Below are 16,697 nucleotides of genomic sequence, written 5' to 3' on the forward strand. Positions count from 1 at the left end.
TATGTCAAACAAATCAAATATCCGTGGGCAGTGTTATGACAGTTTGAAACCTGTTAACTAAGCAAAATGACATTAGTGGGGGACACCTGCTTGTCCTTTTAAGGATATCTCCTCCCATTTCAATCATAGTCTCCAAATAGAACGGTATTTCGTTCAACCACGTATTTCTTAAATCGGAATTTGGATTGTTGATTGTCAGTTAAAATTTATGCAGTGGCTTTTGAACTCTCTCTCTAATCGGATATATAATCTCCTAGAATTGAACCCGCACATTTCTGTAATCACCGGCTGTTTACTTCGTTTCGATAGTACATCAATACAACTATTCCCTCCGACCATAAACAGCAAACCCGACCGGCTCTTGGAACGTCAGAAATATGACAGCCTTTCCATCTTCGAAGCAATCGCAAATGGTGAGTTAAACTTTTTGTCGGCCTTACCGACGACGAACAGTGAGAAGAGTTTTTTCACCGTAAGCCCTACACTTATGTTAATTATCTAATGTAAAGTTGCGTCCCGGCTTAAATGTATTTGGCAAGGCGAACGGGAAGAGGAAACAAAAACTGTGGAAATTTCTGAGGACCCACAACGGCAAAATTCTGGCCTTAAAAGAAACAAATACACAAATCGTGAACATTAACTGCAATAATGACATTTCCACAATTGCATAACTGCTTACGTAAGTCTACATACTCTGTAGTTTGTTTTCGTTGTCGTGCCAAGCTTCTCACCTTTTTTTTGAAATGCTAGCCTTGCTTTATGTTGGCTTCAATCACAGTCCCTGTATCCAATAGAGGGACTGTAATTCATTGAATGGCATGGAGAAGTATAGCAAATTCAGCTGTGCATCGTTCTCTGTAGACAACTTCAACGATGCATTTCCTAACTCAGCTTGTTCTTCCTTATCATTAATTCATTTGAATATTCCTTCCCTGAGCAAAACTTCGAGCAACTCCCCTTTTTCAGCGAAAATACCCTGTCAACAAATTTCAATGTTACTGCTGTATCAGATATATGGACAATTAATGACGACAGTTTTCCAAACTATCACTTTGTTAAAAACTGTCGACAAAGTGGTATGAGAGGGGGTGTGTCTCAGCATATGTGCACTGTTCCTTGAATTTCAAAGTTTAAACGGGGTTGATTTACCTTTCAGTGAATGTGTTTGGTTAGAATTTTACCGTAGATCTGGAAAATTCACTTTAGGATTATTTACAGGAAACCGGGTTCATGCATTGATGCTTTCCATTGTGCTTTGTATAATTAGCTTTTGAACAGAAATTCAACAAACTCAAATATCTCCATGTTGACGACGATTTTAATATTGACTTTGACAGCCAAGATTCGCCATCAATAATTTGATAGATTGCCTCACTCAATTTTCGTCAAATTATTGATACTCCCACACGTATTACTGCAACCACTAGTATTATAGACCATGCATACTGCAACTTTACCAACCACGTCATCCACTCTGGCACCATTAGAACTGATATTACAGAGCATTTGCCTATTTTTACATTACTGAAAATATTGATAATAAGTCTCCTTTATCGAGAGATTATTCACATTATGATATCCATAAGTTTCATGAAATTTTAGGAAACACAGACTGGTCAGATGTATATCATCTAACTGATGCCAATTCTGCATATAACTTATTTAGTTGTATTTTCGACAAGGCTTACACTCAACTGGCTCCACTTTTTTACGAAAAATAGATCAAATGTCCCGAGCAAGCCTTGGATTACGCACGGCCTCCTGAACTATATCATCTCTAATCCCGACTTATCAAGAAGTTACGCAAACCTCCTGACAAAGCTCATTAAGACGTTGAAGAAGATTTACTACTGAAATAAAATTTGGCAAAACCACGACAATTCATCCAAGCTATGGAATACTATTAACTTGTTGACAAGGAAAGTTAACACCTCCCGAACAAGGCTCCCAAAACATATGGATATCAGAAATAGTAACAATGTTACAGATACTATCTCTGGTCCACAGCATATTTCCCACTGCCCCAACAGTTTTTCTCACAAATAGGTTGCGATCTTGCCAGTAAAATAAACAGTTCTGTCAATCACATTTTTTCCTCGGCCCTCCAAACCAACATTCTTTCTTCAGTTTCTAGAGAAGATATTGAGGCTGAGTTACAAAATTTAGACCAACATAAATCGTGTGGTCATGATTTTTTTACTGCACGCCTTCTACGTGACGCAGCCCCCTTCATTGGCCACCCACTTACATACATTATCAATCTATCTTTCGCAATGGGCGTTTTCGCAGATCAGCTCAAAATTGCCAAAGTTACACCCATTTACAAAAAAGGTTCTCCCCACAGTCCAAACAACTTCCGGCAAATTTCTGTTCATTCTTTATTCAGCAAAAGGAAACCGACGTCAATAAGCAACTGCTGTCATTTCTTGAGTGTTTCAATATCCTACATAAGCACCAATATGCATTTAGAAAATCTTTCCGTACTATACTTTCACTTGTCGATTTAGTCAGCAATCCTCTTGCAGAAATTGAAAAAAGTAACTTCGTTCTTGGTATTTTTCTAGATCTTACCTAAGCGTTTGATACAATAAATCACAAGATACTACTTTCAAAGCTGTCACACATTGGTATTCAAGGTCCTCCTTTGGTTACATAGTTAACTATTCAACAGACAACAATACGTCTCTACAGCAGGATGCAACTCTTCTATTCTTCTTGTCAACTGTGGGGTCCCACAGGGATCTATCCTTGGTCCCATATTGTTTCTCATCTACTTTCCAAACTGTTCTTCCTTCTTCAGCTTTAAACTCTTTGCTGATGATTCTAATCGATGCTAACCAGGTAGTGCGCTAACCTTATTGAAAATTGATGCAATGCCAACAGACTGACAATTAGCTACTCCAAAGACAACTACATGTTTCTTTCATCTCGTTACAATCCACTCAATAATACTGGTCAGTTATTTATTAATAATGTTTTAATGGAAGAAGTCGACAATACCAGTTATCTAGGAGTCGACTTTGACAAAAATATTACACGGAAACCGCAGATCAAGAAGGTTCTCGACAAAATTGTTCCAAAGATTTGTACAATTTCCAAATCAAGACAGTCTCCCCAAATGAGTCACTCTGTTACAGTCCATTACAACGCTCTTATTCTCCCACTTATTTCATACTCTTTAGAAATATGGGGCAGTACTTTCCGCTCATCTCTTGATTCAATTTATAAGGTACAAAAGAAACTTGTTCGTATAATTTGTTTTAAAGATTCTTTTACTCATAGTAGAGCACTTTTTCAATCTCTCGGTATACTTGACATATACAGCCAGTTTAAATACCAACTTTGTACATTCATTCATGACCTCTTTCACAACAGATTACCAAGACGTTTTGATGAGTATTTTTCTTTTCCACAACACCATTACCAAACAAGATTAATTATACATGGGAATATTCTAATCCCGAGAAGGAAATAAATACATTTTGGGCATATTTTCCTTAGTTTATCAAGATGGTAATATACGGAACGAGATACCACATCATATCCGTAACATATGTAATAGAAATGGCTTCAAAGCGAAATAAAAGACTACTTGATTTTCAATCAGTGATCAACCAAATTTACCTCGCCACATTTTATTCTATTTATTTTATGATGTGTTTTTGTTTTTCTGATAATTCATGTTTCTCATCAATCCACTTCATCAATCTGTTATAGACAACACTGTGTACTTAATCTTGCAAGAGTTCAGTTTCATTTAAGAGTTTACTTTGTTAAGGTAGTATGCGCCTTGAAAGTGAAAGACTTAAACTTTTGCTCAAACTTTTCTTAAGGAAGCTTTCAACCATTCTCTTTCAAATTCAAGAAAAAAAATATGGGGTTACCGTGCAAATTTTGGTACTAGAGAAACAAATTACCCAAGATTCACCGGTAGTTGAAGTTCACCAAGGATGATTTTTACATTATGTGCTAGCTTTGTGGTCACTTACCCCAGAAAAGCTATTTTCGCCATTTATAACTCGCAAAATTTTTACAAAAACCGATAGAAATAGTACAGGAAGTTGCCCATGTAATTTGAATCATGGGAAAAAGCGCCAAGCTTGGAGCTTGCATAATGTGATATGGAAGGGACCATTTTCCATGGGTATGCCATTGCCCACTCACCCATGCTTGCATAACCGATGATTCACTCATAATAAACTGTCCACTGTCAGATTTTGTGTTGCTGTTTACTACTGTGTTACTGTGAGTGGACAATGTGGGGACCATACCCGTCCGGAGATGGTCCCTTCCATATCACATTATGCAAGCTCCAAGCTTGAAGCTTTTTTCCTATGATTCAAATTACATGGGCAACTTCCTGTACTATATTTATCGTTTGTTGTAAAAAAAATCTTGCGGGTTATAAACGGTGAAAATAGTTTTTCCTGGGAAATGACCACAGAGCTACCACATATGTAAAAATCATCCTTGGTGAACTTCCGCTTTAACTCTATGGAGAAAAAAAAAATCGAATTTCAAAAAACTAAGACGGTGAAAAGTTTTCGTATACCAAGACCTTTAAAATGAACCCCCACATGTGGTATATCAAAAGAGAATTGTAAAAGTTTGAGAGTCTAAATGTCTGTCCCCGAGGTGCGTTCTACCTTAAGGTACTGTAAAAGCCCCCTGTATTTGCGATCGGTTACTTTATTCACAGTTGAATGGGAAACAGATAAAACAAGCTTCACTGAAGCTTTTTTTCTGTTTTCCAGCCGTAGATTAATAACATTCCAATATCTGGATAGTAATATCTTTTCTGCAGAAATGTCACTATTACATTTTTTGTATATTTTAAAAATACATTGTATTTCTATAGAAAATAAACACGATACTGAATTTTTTTGTGTTCTCGCATGTATTGTTTTTACTGAGCGATGTCTAGCATAACACCTATGAAGTATCGACTATTTCTCTAACCTTTTTTCTGAGCAATGTGTGAAATTTACCTTCGAACTGTAAATAAATGTCAGATGTAGTCTGTTGCTGCGTCACTTCAGTCGGGGTAAATGCATTTGATGGGAGCAATTTCGCGTCATTTAGCAAACTCTTCAAAATGTAAAATCTTTGACATAACCTGACGCCGTCTGTTGTTAGTATAGGTTTATCACATATCCTTTGTCCGCCAGATCAAATCGGATCTTCTGTACCTTCTGCCTCTTTGCTTTCTAAAACACGCGACTGTATGGTTTGTGACATGAAAGTTAAAAGTTTCGTTAATACCGGTAGTTTTGCTTGTGTTCAAGTCCTGTATAAACCATTAACAACTTCCAAAGATTTATTTGTCAAGAACCTTATTGTGTTAAGATGTTCGTGATACCGATAAAAGCACATTTTTTGTTTTTTTTTAATATGCCGTAAAATGTGATATATTTTAAGCTGGTTAATCGTGAAAAGTTTTTAATGATCAAACTCAAAATGCAGTCAGGATAATCAGCTACGATGAGACAATGTTCTTCTCCATGACAATATTTGTACTAAAAAATTAATGCTAAGGGCTAGCTCGGATAAAATAAATTGGATTATGTCTACGGCGACAGTGAATGATTTACATGTATTGAATAATTTTGCTTGATTTAAAGTATGATTAAATGTATATTCCAAACGAGCAATAACTTTCCAACAACAACATTTAGTTTTCGAATTTCCGCAAATTTTTGAGAAGCCGCCTAGATCCAAAAATAATCGCAATCATACCAATCCATAATCCGAAAACACCAGGTCAAAATTCATAATGCAATAGCTATAAACATAGCCACAAAACAGCACAGAACAGAAGTAAGGCACCGGTACACAAATCAAAGTCAAAATCATGAAAAAGGATATATGGACCTCTGGCGAAAAGGCTAAAAAGTGATATCAGGTGTTTCGAAAATGGTAAGCACATCCTGCCCCACATGAGGCACCGCCATATATCAATCTGTAAGACAGAAAGGTTGCGGTCACCAACTAAGGCCCAATGTCACTGATGCCATCGGCGATCATTTGTCGAAGAGATATATCGTATTTATTCACAAGCTTGTGATACCTGCCAAAAAGTGTTTGAATGTAGAGACAAGTCTATCTCTGGTGTAACCTTAATTTAACAGTTTGTAAGAGAGATGGCTATGTCCCTCTGCAAAATCACCATATGAACTGCATGCTCTGGCATATCGAATAAGCTTGGAAATGTATACCCCATAAGCTGTACTGGAAATTCAAATTGGAATTTCCAATTTGTAAACTATCAAAGAAATGCTTCCACAAACTCTGTGCCACTTTTGGATGCCCGGTAAATTCACAAGGAATTTTTTAGTATTTTCACAACAGATCAACTTGACCTATTATTGACCTCTGAATGAATGAATGAATGAATGAATGAATGACTGGTTATATGCAAATGACTATATGTGTTACAGATTGTAAGTTTTTACAGATTTACAAACTTAGTAATCGAGCACTGACAATGACTGTTGATGACTCGATAATTATCGATAATTATAAGACAGTACTGGACGCATAAAATAAAATACTTAAGTATTATAAGTTTTCTTCTAGAAAATTTAATTGCCTTTGGTCAAGTCCTTCCAGTTTTGTATGCAAAACTGTGAATGAAAAATTCAATATGCCAATTACAAATTAGCTGTCTTTCACTACCACAATAATATTGTCTCATCAAAATACGTAGTAAGTTTCCTCACCTTTGGCCAAGTCCTTTAAGTTAATTTCACTTATCGGTTAAGGTCATTAAAAATGCAAATTAGCAATTAGCTGACGTCAAAATGTTAAAAGTCTTTCGCTATTGTTACACCATCACATCATCAGCATAGCAAATTTCATCAACTTAGGTCACGTCCTTCCAGGTTTTTTGTGTGCCAAACTGGCAAATGTCATTGAATATTCAAATTAGTATTTAACTGATGTAAAATGTTACATGACTTTCATTAATGTTGTATCAAAGTACCTTCATGCACATAGCATGTTTCATCAACTTTAGTCAAGTCTATCCAGATATATACTCCTAATTAGGAAAGTTCGTGACATCTTCAACTTAGTTATTTGCTAACTGGGTGTAAAATGCTAGACGACTTTCACTTGTTATATTGTAGTATCTTCAGTGTACACAGCAAGTTTTGTCAACTTTGATGAGTCCATCAAGATATGAATGTAAGCTTATGTCCAAAATATGATTGAAGACATTGTTCCTCACAAGAAAGGGAACAAGTTAATCAATATCAGACATGAACTGAAAATGCTCATGTGTTTCAGTGAGTTAGTAATTAGCTGATCTAAGATGCAAACTTACTATTATTACCATAATATCATAGTATCTTCAATAAACACATTAATTTTCATCAAATTTAGTCAAGTCAATGCAGTTTGTTTGAAGGTTTCGGAAATGTGTCCTTGTCAACGGCTACAAATCCTGTACTAATATTTAGAAGCATTGCAATTGTTGAGTCTTTTCTCCGTTCTTCCAAAGATTTCCACGTGATTGTGATTTTTGATTGAGTATGATATCTATTGAGTACGAATCGAGCACCAAATGTTTGTACTATCTCAGAATAATTAATATCAGCTCATCTATACTTATCCAAAACAGTAGTAGCCTATTCCAATATAGGTCTAACCAGAGCTTTACATGCTAACACGATTGGAACTAATTTGGGATAATTGGATGATGAAGTAATGTCTATTTGATCTGCAAATGAAAGCTCATCTACTTTTCTTTTTAAGTTATACACTTGTTTTTATGAGTAATTTGTAATATCACAACATTCAGCTAAAGGGCACCTGACATTTTTGATAAATTTGAAAAATATGAAAATCCAATTATCCAAAATTATTTCCAATCGCGTTAGCTTTTCTTCCCTCGTGTGAGAACAACCATTGAGATTTCTTAGAGGAAAACGAAGAGTTTTGTTTGCTTTGTTATGAAACGAAATTACTCGTGACAATCAAGCTGAGATGTTAAAATACAACTTAGATATTTTCTCATAATTTTTGCTTTAATATAATTTTTCAATTATGAATATGTGATCTAACTTTCGTAGTCACCGTTATCACGAAGTAGTCGTTTGACACTACTACGTCATGACTCTTTTCCGAGCTTTTGGAATAATATCATCAATACGCCATCAATCATTTCTAGTCGTCGGTTGCGTGAGCGAGGCGCTCACGTTCGTGTACAGGGCCAATGCCGATCGCTCGGTCTGCAGTGTCTTCGGCGAATTTATACACGATTTTAAAGATAATGTAGGATTAGAAATTTATCTCAGACAAAGTTACGCTAATCTTCGAGAATTAACATCGACTGAATCTCAAACGGCGCGGATTCTGTAAAGTCTCTCCAGCCAGCGTTGCAATGCCGATGGAACCCATGGTAATGCGATCAGTTTCGAGTTTGTTGATCCGAAAAATATTTTTGAGAAATTGATGTCTGTAATGGTGCAATCTGAGAGGTGTTTCAATTTATTTTGCACTTGGTTAAACTGTTTGAAAATGACATTGAACATTAATATTTTTATTACATTTTTTGCATGATCAGTGTTTGAGTCACAATAGCCAGAGATTCAAGACCAAAGAATATGCAGGAATCTCAAACGGCGCGGATTCTGTAAAGTCTCAAAGCATAGTAAAATTTTGACATTCGAATTTTAACATGAATTTTCCCATATAACATCGCCAACTTTACGAAAAACACGTCGACAATTTCATAAATTAGCTAAGGTTCTGTAATTCGTGATGTTTACAAGCTGCTCTTCAAAGTAATGCTATATCTTAAACCAACCATACCATGTTTGAAGCAATGGGGTTAGTTACATAATCAAGGTTGATATACTTAACTGAGCGACTTTTAATTTGAATCACGCATAAATCAGTACGGTAAACAATGCATCAGTTTGGCACTTAAAAACATTTTGTAATAAATTTGTCCGAATATCCTAACTTCGGTATTGATTTCGGCAGTACGTAATCTCAGACGTGTAGTAAACCAGGCTGCAATAACACTGGAAGCATTCATTCAATAATGACTCATCAACCTACATCCGTCGGACGAACAGCAATCGTTGAAAACAGTTGCCTCTCCAGGCCGTGGAGGCGTTAGAACCAATTCATAACGTCTCTTCAGAATCGATTCCTTTTGTCATTAACAGTTCCAGGATCGTGTTGCTCCTGTGTGAATTTATACTTACATCTTTCAATGATCTACATCAATCATAATAACGTAGATGGGAGTTTGTCTTGCACCTATATTGCGATCGTGCTGCCGAAGGATGAACTAATGCAATTTTAGATTGACTTCATTCCCTCTACAAAGTAACAAATCCAACTGTTTTCACACTTCACTCTCTTTCTCTTTCAGAAGTATCTTATGAATCACACATGTATCACATTTACTTGGCAACTTTTGCCGAATAAGATAAGCACCTTGCATAATACTCAACAATGTAGGATATATACTTCGTTTGTTAAAGTTGTGAAGTTGATACTGATACATTATTTAACAAAAACTATACCAGAATGCGGATCACTACTTCCCCTGCTATATTGCCCTTTGGGGTTTCAATGTGAACCATATATCATCATATCATAACGATAACCTTGACTCAAGCCTCTTTATTGGTCAGGTGTAATTTTATACTTCTAATGATTTCCCTTTTGTATCACATCTCTCTGTAACTACGTCTCTACTCATCTATCTACCAATCTTTCCCTATCTGCCCATCTGTCTATTGACTTATCTATGTATCTGTATGTCTATATCTCAGATTCTACATTTCTGTATTTATCTGTGCATGTATCTATCTGAGTCTGTATATGTCTGTCTGTCTGTCCATCTATCTCTTTCTGTCTGGCTGCTATCTAATTAGTCCGTCTATCCATCTATCTGTCCGTATGCTTGTCTATCCATCCCTCCAACCATCCAACCATCTATCTATCTATCTATCTATCTATCTATCTATCTATCTATCTATCTATCTATCTATCTATCTATCTATCTATCTATCTATCTATCTGTCTGTCTGTCTGTCTGTCTGTCTGTCTGTCTGCATGTAATAAACGCATACTGCTGGGCATTCACTAATAACCTCTTTGCCGTCTTCACATGGTTCCGTCTCCCTTCCTTTTTCTATTCGTTTGACTACAAAGCTTTATCTTCTTAGTAGTTGTTGCTTTTTACAGTAATGAAGAGGGGTTATATACGGCTACTTTACAATCACTTTTAGATCTCAGAATATTTGAGAGCTTGCCATAGCGGCTAAGACATCCATATAAAAATTATCAGGTTTTTTTTTTTTAAGTTGTGATGCCGATGACATCTAGTGGGTTCAATGCAAATTTATAAGAATAAATTGCTTCTCTCACTCGATAGACTATAATAACGGTGAGTAAATCACCGGTAAAATAGTAATAAAATGCTATATCTCCCGATCAATTTGGCATGGTAGTGTGTTGACAGAACACGGGCGACTAAAGAAGTTAATGGCCAGTCATTCGAAAAGGTCACCTATTCGACCGCATAGTGAGCACCGTTTTAAGACGAAGCTGCATCAAACAATGATCTTTTGTGTGACTATGGGCAATCATTATCTTTTCTGACGTTTTTACGCGCTTTACCTATCTTTTTACCTGTCTTTTTTCTTTCAGATAGCCATATTTATAATAACATTGGGTGTCATTTCCCAAACGATGGCATTGGAAGGGGACAGACACCACGAAAAGAGATTGAGTGCTCCCGACGTCAACACGGAACTCTCATCAACCACAAACGCCGGACTCAAGGCGTTGATTAAGCTTCTCGCCGCGGTTCCATCTGAGAGCATTAAGAGTGAAACACGATCAAGTCAGAGACATTCACTGAAAGAGAGTCTGTCAGCCTTGTATCCAGTGCGTGTTGCATTTGATGACGAGGACCTGGCAAGGTTGTCTGACCTGGAATGGCCTCTAGATATCCCCAGCCAAGAATATGGTACCAACTCTTCATCGCCATCGCTCACATCGCGTTTGTCCTATCAACATGGTGACAACGGCCTCGGAGGTGATCAACATTCGGATGAAATTCAGAAACGGTCCCGAACCGTCGTTAATGTGCCCGGAGAAGGAGAGCCCCTACCATGGAAATGCGCTGGTCAAAAGGCTTGGCGTAGACTTGGACGGCAAATGATACCTCGTTTCGTCGAAACCGTTAAATGTGAACAGGACGTTTGTTATCATGGTCATTTCGTCTGTCAACCGGTCTATTATACGTTAAAAGCGCTGCAACTGGTTGGCGAAGAGTGGAGAGAAACGGAAGAATTTGTAACAGTGGCCTGCGAATGTGGAAGAGGCCATTGAAAAAATCAATGTTGTAAACGTTATGCCCAGAACGACTGTCATAGCTACTGTCGTTTTGATATGACATGACGTGGAGAAGTATGAAATAAACAACGCTTTGCCATTAGGTTTCACTTGCACTTTTGCTCATTTAAGAACACGTTTCGCACTAATCAGTTTTTTTGGTTTGATTTTCCCCCCACATTATTGTGTGCAAATAAAACTACCCTTTTTTTCCAAAATAAGTCTTGATCTCGTCCGAGTTTGCTATCGGCCTGTTAGGCCTGTCATTCTAACCGACGTCTAAATGGTCACTGCATGTGTACATTTCTCATTTCTCCACCATTTCTTTCGAGCGTAATCCTGCTGTAAGAGAGGCATGGCAGCAAATCGTATCTCAGTGTCTCCATTCCATGAATTATAGCGCCATTACGGGAAACACACCACCAATCCCTACGCTCGAGTAAATGATCTTTTAAGATGCTAGTCTATCCTTCAATCCTTTATAAATTTCCCGTTTACATGATTATTAGAAACTTTCACACCTTTATTCACATTGGCATCAGTAAAACATTGCGCATTTAAAACAGGGGCAAGAAGACTATTAATGGGACAAAGTCGCACTTTTCTGAGCTTCTTGTCATGACTTCTGTTTGATATGTAATAGTTTGTGTAGTTTTACCTCACAAACCAACCTCAATCTCAACTCTGCTAGCAGCCATTCAATATTACATGTAAACATTCAGAGAAACATTTTAAGGTACACCCTGACAAATAGTTGGGACCTTATGCATCCTTTTGTAATGGAATATTAATTGGCGATGCCTTTCATATAGATAGGGAAAGCAAATTTCCTTACATTAAGACCATGTTTATTTGTCATAGGAAAGCAAGTTAAAATGGGAAAAATCAATTTTGTCCAGAGGACTTAAAGGAAATTATGCTTGCATTCAGCAAAGGGGTAATTTTTGACGCTTTTGCAGTTATGCCCTTCGCCATTTTGTACCTGTGGATGACTTTATGCAAGTAATCCATATTTTATAGATATCACAAAAAAGATAAAAAAGGGCGACTTGGTCCCTTTAACATGTTGGAGAATATTATAAAACAAACTATCGCAGAGAAAAAGGAACAGTTATCAAACAAAAGTAACAACAGAACAGGTAGAAGAAGAGAGTGATAAGTTTAACGAAAAGAAAGTCCAAGTTGTGACTGTTTACAACCACTTACAAAATTCGAAACAATTTTTGATGACAAGGTTGAAATACTCTCTGACAACGAAAGCAGATGGCTTGGAAAAAGCGGTCAAGGAAGCTATTTATGCTAACGGGGAACTTATTCTCGACACGAATACGTGGGGTAGAGTAACCGTGCTCTCAACTACAGCACAACCTGGTAGGGATATATAGTGCAGCGACGAGGAGGATGGCTCGAACGTTCAAGTCAGCGTGCCCCTTTGACGAAATTTGGGCGCCAGACTATTAGTCGGCCCCATGATGTATTCTGGAAAGGATGTGAAGTATTGCCTCTGACTATTACAATGTGATTAACAAAACAGACAACTGACAAGGTAATCGACGGACGGGTTCCGAGTGGCATTGCTGGTTGAAAAAATATTCTAATATCATACAGCACGCAGAAAAAGCGTACAGGTTTGTAGAGTGCGGGAAGAAAAGAAACTCGTTAATAAATAAGATATACTGGATGACTGATCTTTGGGAGTCGTCATTATTCATGGCCTGGGGGTCCGGAGGAATTTGAGGGGGTTCACTAACAAATGAAAACTTCAAGGGGATGCTCAAAATGTGGAGAGGAAAAGGGGGGTTACTCAATTTTTTATGCGAAATAAATTGAAACACCTCTCAGATTGCACCATTGCACACATCAATTTCTCAAAATTTTCGATGCCGGAGGGTGACACCCCTCTCGTGCTCTCCCCCTTTGGGCTTACTTGCAGTTTTACTATTAAAGACAAGTTAAAAACACCTCTCAAATTGCATCAGACTGGACCTTTGCACCATTTCTCAACTTTTTTACAGGATGTAGGAATAACTGGACTGTTGTGAATTTATCTTTTATCATCTTTATTATCCAAGTGACATCTATTTTAATTGACTTCAGTTCAATAACCATTTTGACATTTTACCATACCATATTCAGACTTGCCATTTTAAGCTGGCAGCTGGACAAATGACACAAGAAGGTCACATATTTTCCATTCCTGCATATTCTTTGGTCCTGAATCTCTGGCTATTGTGACTCAAACACTGATCATGCAAAAAATGTAATAAAAATATTAATATTCAATGTCATTTTCAAACAGTTTAACCAAGTGCAAAATAAATTGAAACACCTCTCAGATTGCACCATTACACACATCAATTTCCAAAAATTTTCCATACGAGAAGGGGGACCCCCTCTCGTGCTTTCCCCTTGGGGTGTTCTAACAGTTTTAGTAAAAACAAATTAAAAGCACCTTTTAGATTGCAGCAGACTGCACTATTACATATATCAATTTCTCAAAATTTTCCATGCGAGATAGGGGACAGTCCCCTCTTACACTTTATCCATCAGTCTCTTGCAAGTTCTCCCCTGTACTTTCAAATTCTGCCGAGTCAGATATCCTAGTGAAAACCCTGAAATGATACCCATCTAAATTCAACAATACTATATGGTTGGATACTGGTTGTAGCGTGAGCTTTCATGATTGTATTTTGTTGTCACTTTGAATTTCATTTTTCATGGGATAACCGATAAACCGATAAACTAGCAGGGTACACCAGGATTTGAAAGGTTTTTACTTCTGCCGTACATGTATTTTTTAACTTTTACGAATATTGGTAATTAACTTTTCTAAGTGGGGGGGGGGTCAGTCTACATTTCTGAGTTAGAGAGGGGGTTACTCGACTTCATCATGGTTGGCAGGGGAGTTACTCGAAATTTCGTAGTTTCCGATTAAATTCCTCCGACCGCTCCCCCAGGTCATAAATAATGACGACTCCCTTTGGTAGCGAAGTGCCGGCAAAGTCGCTTCCTTACATCTAGGTCAGCCAGAGAATTGCATGTTTATTCACTTTATAAGTAAACCACGCCCTTGGCAAATGAAACTCTTTTCTTTTACTTTCTTCTTTTCAGTCCCGTAAACGAAAGTTTGGAAAGAAAATTCGACTACAAAACTATGATTTGACGTTTATCGCAATACGAAAAATCATGATTATAAACTACTATGGGAGACGCATTCGTTGAAGGAGAGGAGTTTTATGGATTGATGTAACTCATTCCTTTAAGAATTTCTCCGAATTTTACAAAACAGTTGACAAATTTTAGTGGTTCCTTGAAGTCTGATACAGTGATAGTATTACGGAGAAAAAACATATTCCTTTAAGACATTCCCCGTGTCTTAGATAACAGTTCATATACTGGGGCTATTTACTCCAATAAGATATATAAGATTCAAGTTCCCTCTCGGCACATATTCACTAAGCATTTCCGAGACAATGCGAGATGATACGAAACGACACGAACCACAAAAAGAATCAGTCTTATGCACCTATCAATGTTTTGCCCACGTGGGGCGGGGTGTGCGAGACAATATTTAAAATTAATCGCAATCGTATTATGTGACAGGGTAATTTGATGGCCACGATAAACCCGGCAGGGAGTAATTTATAGTTTTAATTTTGAATGGTATCATTTATAGGTAGTAAATTATCTATATGGGGCCTCTATTTTCGCCCATCCTTGGGTATTTTACATAGTTTTGTTGCATATGGGTGGAGCATTTGACATGGCTTGGAAAATAAATTTTAAATTCCCCTGTCAGGCCCGCACTCCCTCTGCTCGAAAACATTGGTAGGTGCATTACATAAATATTTTTATACAGGGGAAAGAAGACTATACTTGAAATAAAACGAGACATATAAAATCTAGGGGTTGGATATATTTTCATTTCATTTTCATGAAGCTATGGAATATGGCAAAATTTAGAGCAACCTGCAGGACAAAATACCTAGAAAAAATAAGAATCGAGTGGTATAGATACTGCGATCTTGTACAGTGTACGGTAGTATTAACCGTAATGATCTTCTTATTGTGGGCAAACATTTGAGAACCCCCTGTTTGGTTTTCCATCATCGTATTAGAAAAATCAGCGTACTCGTCTCTGACACTCTTTGTTCTTCTTGCGACAGATCACCTTTTAGATATGCGGACGCCGTTTGTTCTCTGAAAACAAAATATCACCTCCGATGTGTAGTTTACCGCCAGCGCAACCGATCACAGGACAATGCATGCGTTGTTGACACTCGGGTAACAACCACGACGCTTGTTAAACTATACACGAATTCACAATGTTGACAGTCCCCGTCCTAATAATTTCGCATAAGTCGTAGATGTAAGGCACAACTGAAACATTGTACGATGGTTTTGATCAGGCGACATGAAAGCATGCTAAAGATACTCTGCGAAACGTTTTACCCGACGTTCGACAATTACTGGAATCTTTGAAGGAGAAAACTACTGTAATTGGATGATTATGTCGCTGTCGCTATACAAATCCATTTCAGATCGAAGATTTCACATATAAAACCTTAAAATATTCTTGTTAAACCTTGAACTTTTCAAGATAATCATGACACTGAATAACTCTAGGTACAACATTTTCCATACCAACCAATTCCAATTTGGTGAGCCTACAGTATAATATGTTCTGAATGAATGAATGAATAAATGAATGAATAAATGAGTGAATGTGTTGAATGAACATTTTGCCATAGCCAAATAAGGAGCTGATCCCTTGTCATTTTCAACCAACGGGCGCTGTTTTAGTGGCGGTCATCATGGGAATTTTTGAATTGAAACAATCTTATTCCAATTAATAAGATATCTTTTTAGTCCAGTATAAGTCTCTCACAGTTTCTCTGTTTAACTCTTCAGACGAATCTCCCTTGCCAAAACAACCTATACTTATTAATTTCATTTTCAAAATTCGGCTGATTTATTGACATTGTTTATATATTATTACTTGCATTCTTGAAATTGCTCTGACAAAGAATTACTCCAAAATACTTTGTGTTGTTATAGATTTGTTATTTCAATGGTCAATGTACGTGATTTTAAGTCAGTTTGCCAAATCTGTATCAAGCAGTTACTTTGAACAATTTCTGATTTAAACCCGATGGATCCTATTCTTTTTTCGACCTAAAATTCGTTATAACTTTGCTGAACTCAAATTAGACCGAAACATTACATTGCAAATTTGTGCTATTGCACTATTGTCTTATTTGCGAAAAGTTCGGCCCAATACATAAAAGGGAGGCAGTCGTCGGAACTGCGCCTGTGCGACTTTCTTGTTCACAAAC

The 16,697-nt window shown here is 37.1% G+C and overlaps 1 protein-coding gene across 1 annotated transcript; it reads left to right on the plus strand.

Annotated features, from left to right (window-relative positions):
• The first annotated feature begins 290 nt into the window (after positions 1–290).
• On the plus strand, positions 291–11,555 carry LOC139120987 (uncharacterized). Its single transcript, XM_070685569.1, has 2 exons — positions 291–413; positions 10,672–11,555. The coding sequence occupies exons 1-2, from the start codon at positions 378–380 to the stop codon at positions 11,356–11,358; spliced, it is 723 nt and encodes a 240-aa protein (XP_070541670.1). The 5' UTR covers positions 291–377; the 3' UTR covers positions 11,359–11,555.
• Positions 11,556–16,697: the final 5,142 nt, after the last annotated feature.

This window comes from Ptychodera flava, chromosome 21, assembly GCF_041260155.1.
Source record: "Ptychodera flava strain L36383 chromosome 21, AS_Pfla_20210202, whole genome shotgun sequence".
Taxonomy (NCBI): domain Eukaryota; kingdom Metazoa; phylum Hemichordata; class Enteropneusta; family Ptychoderidae; genus Ptychodera; species Ptychodera flava.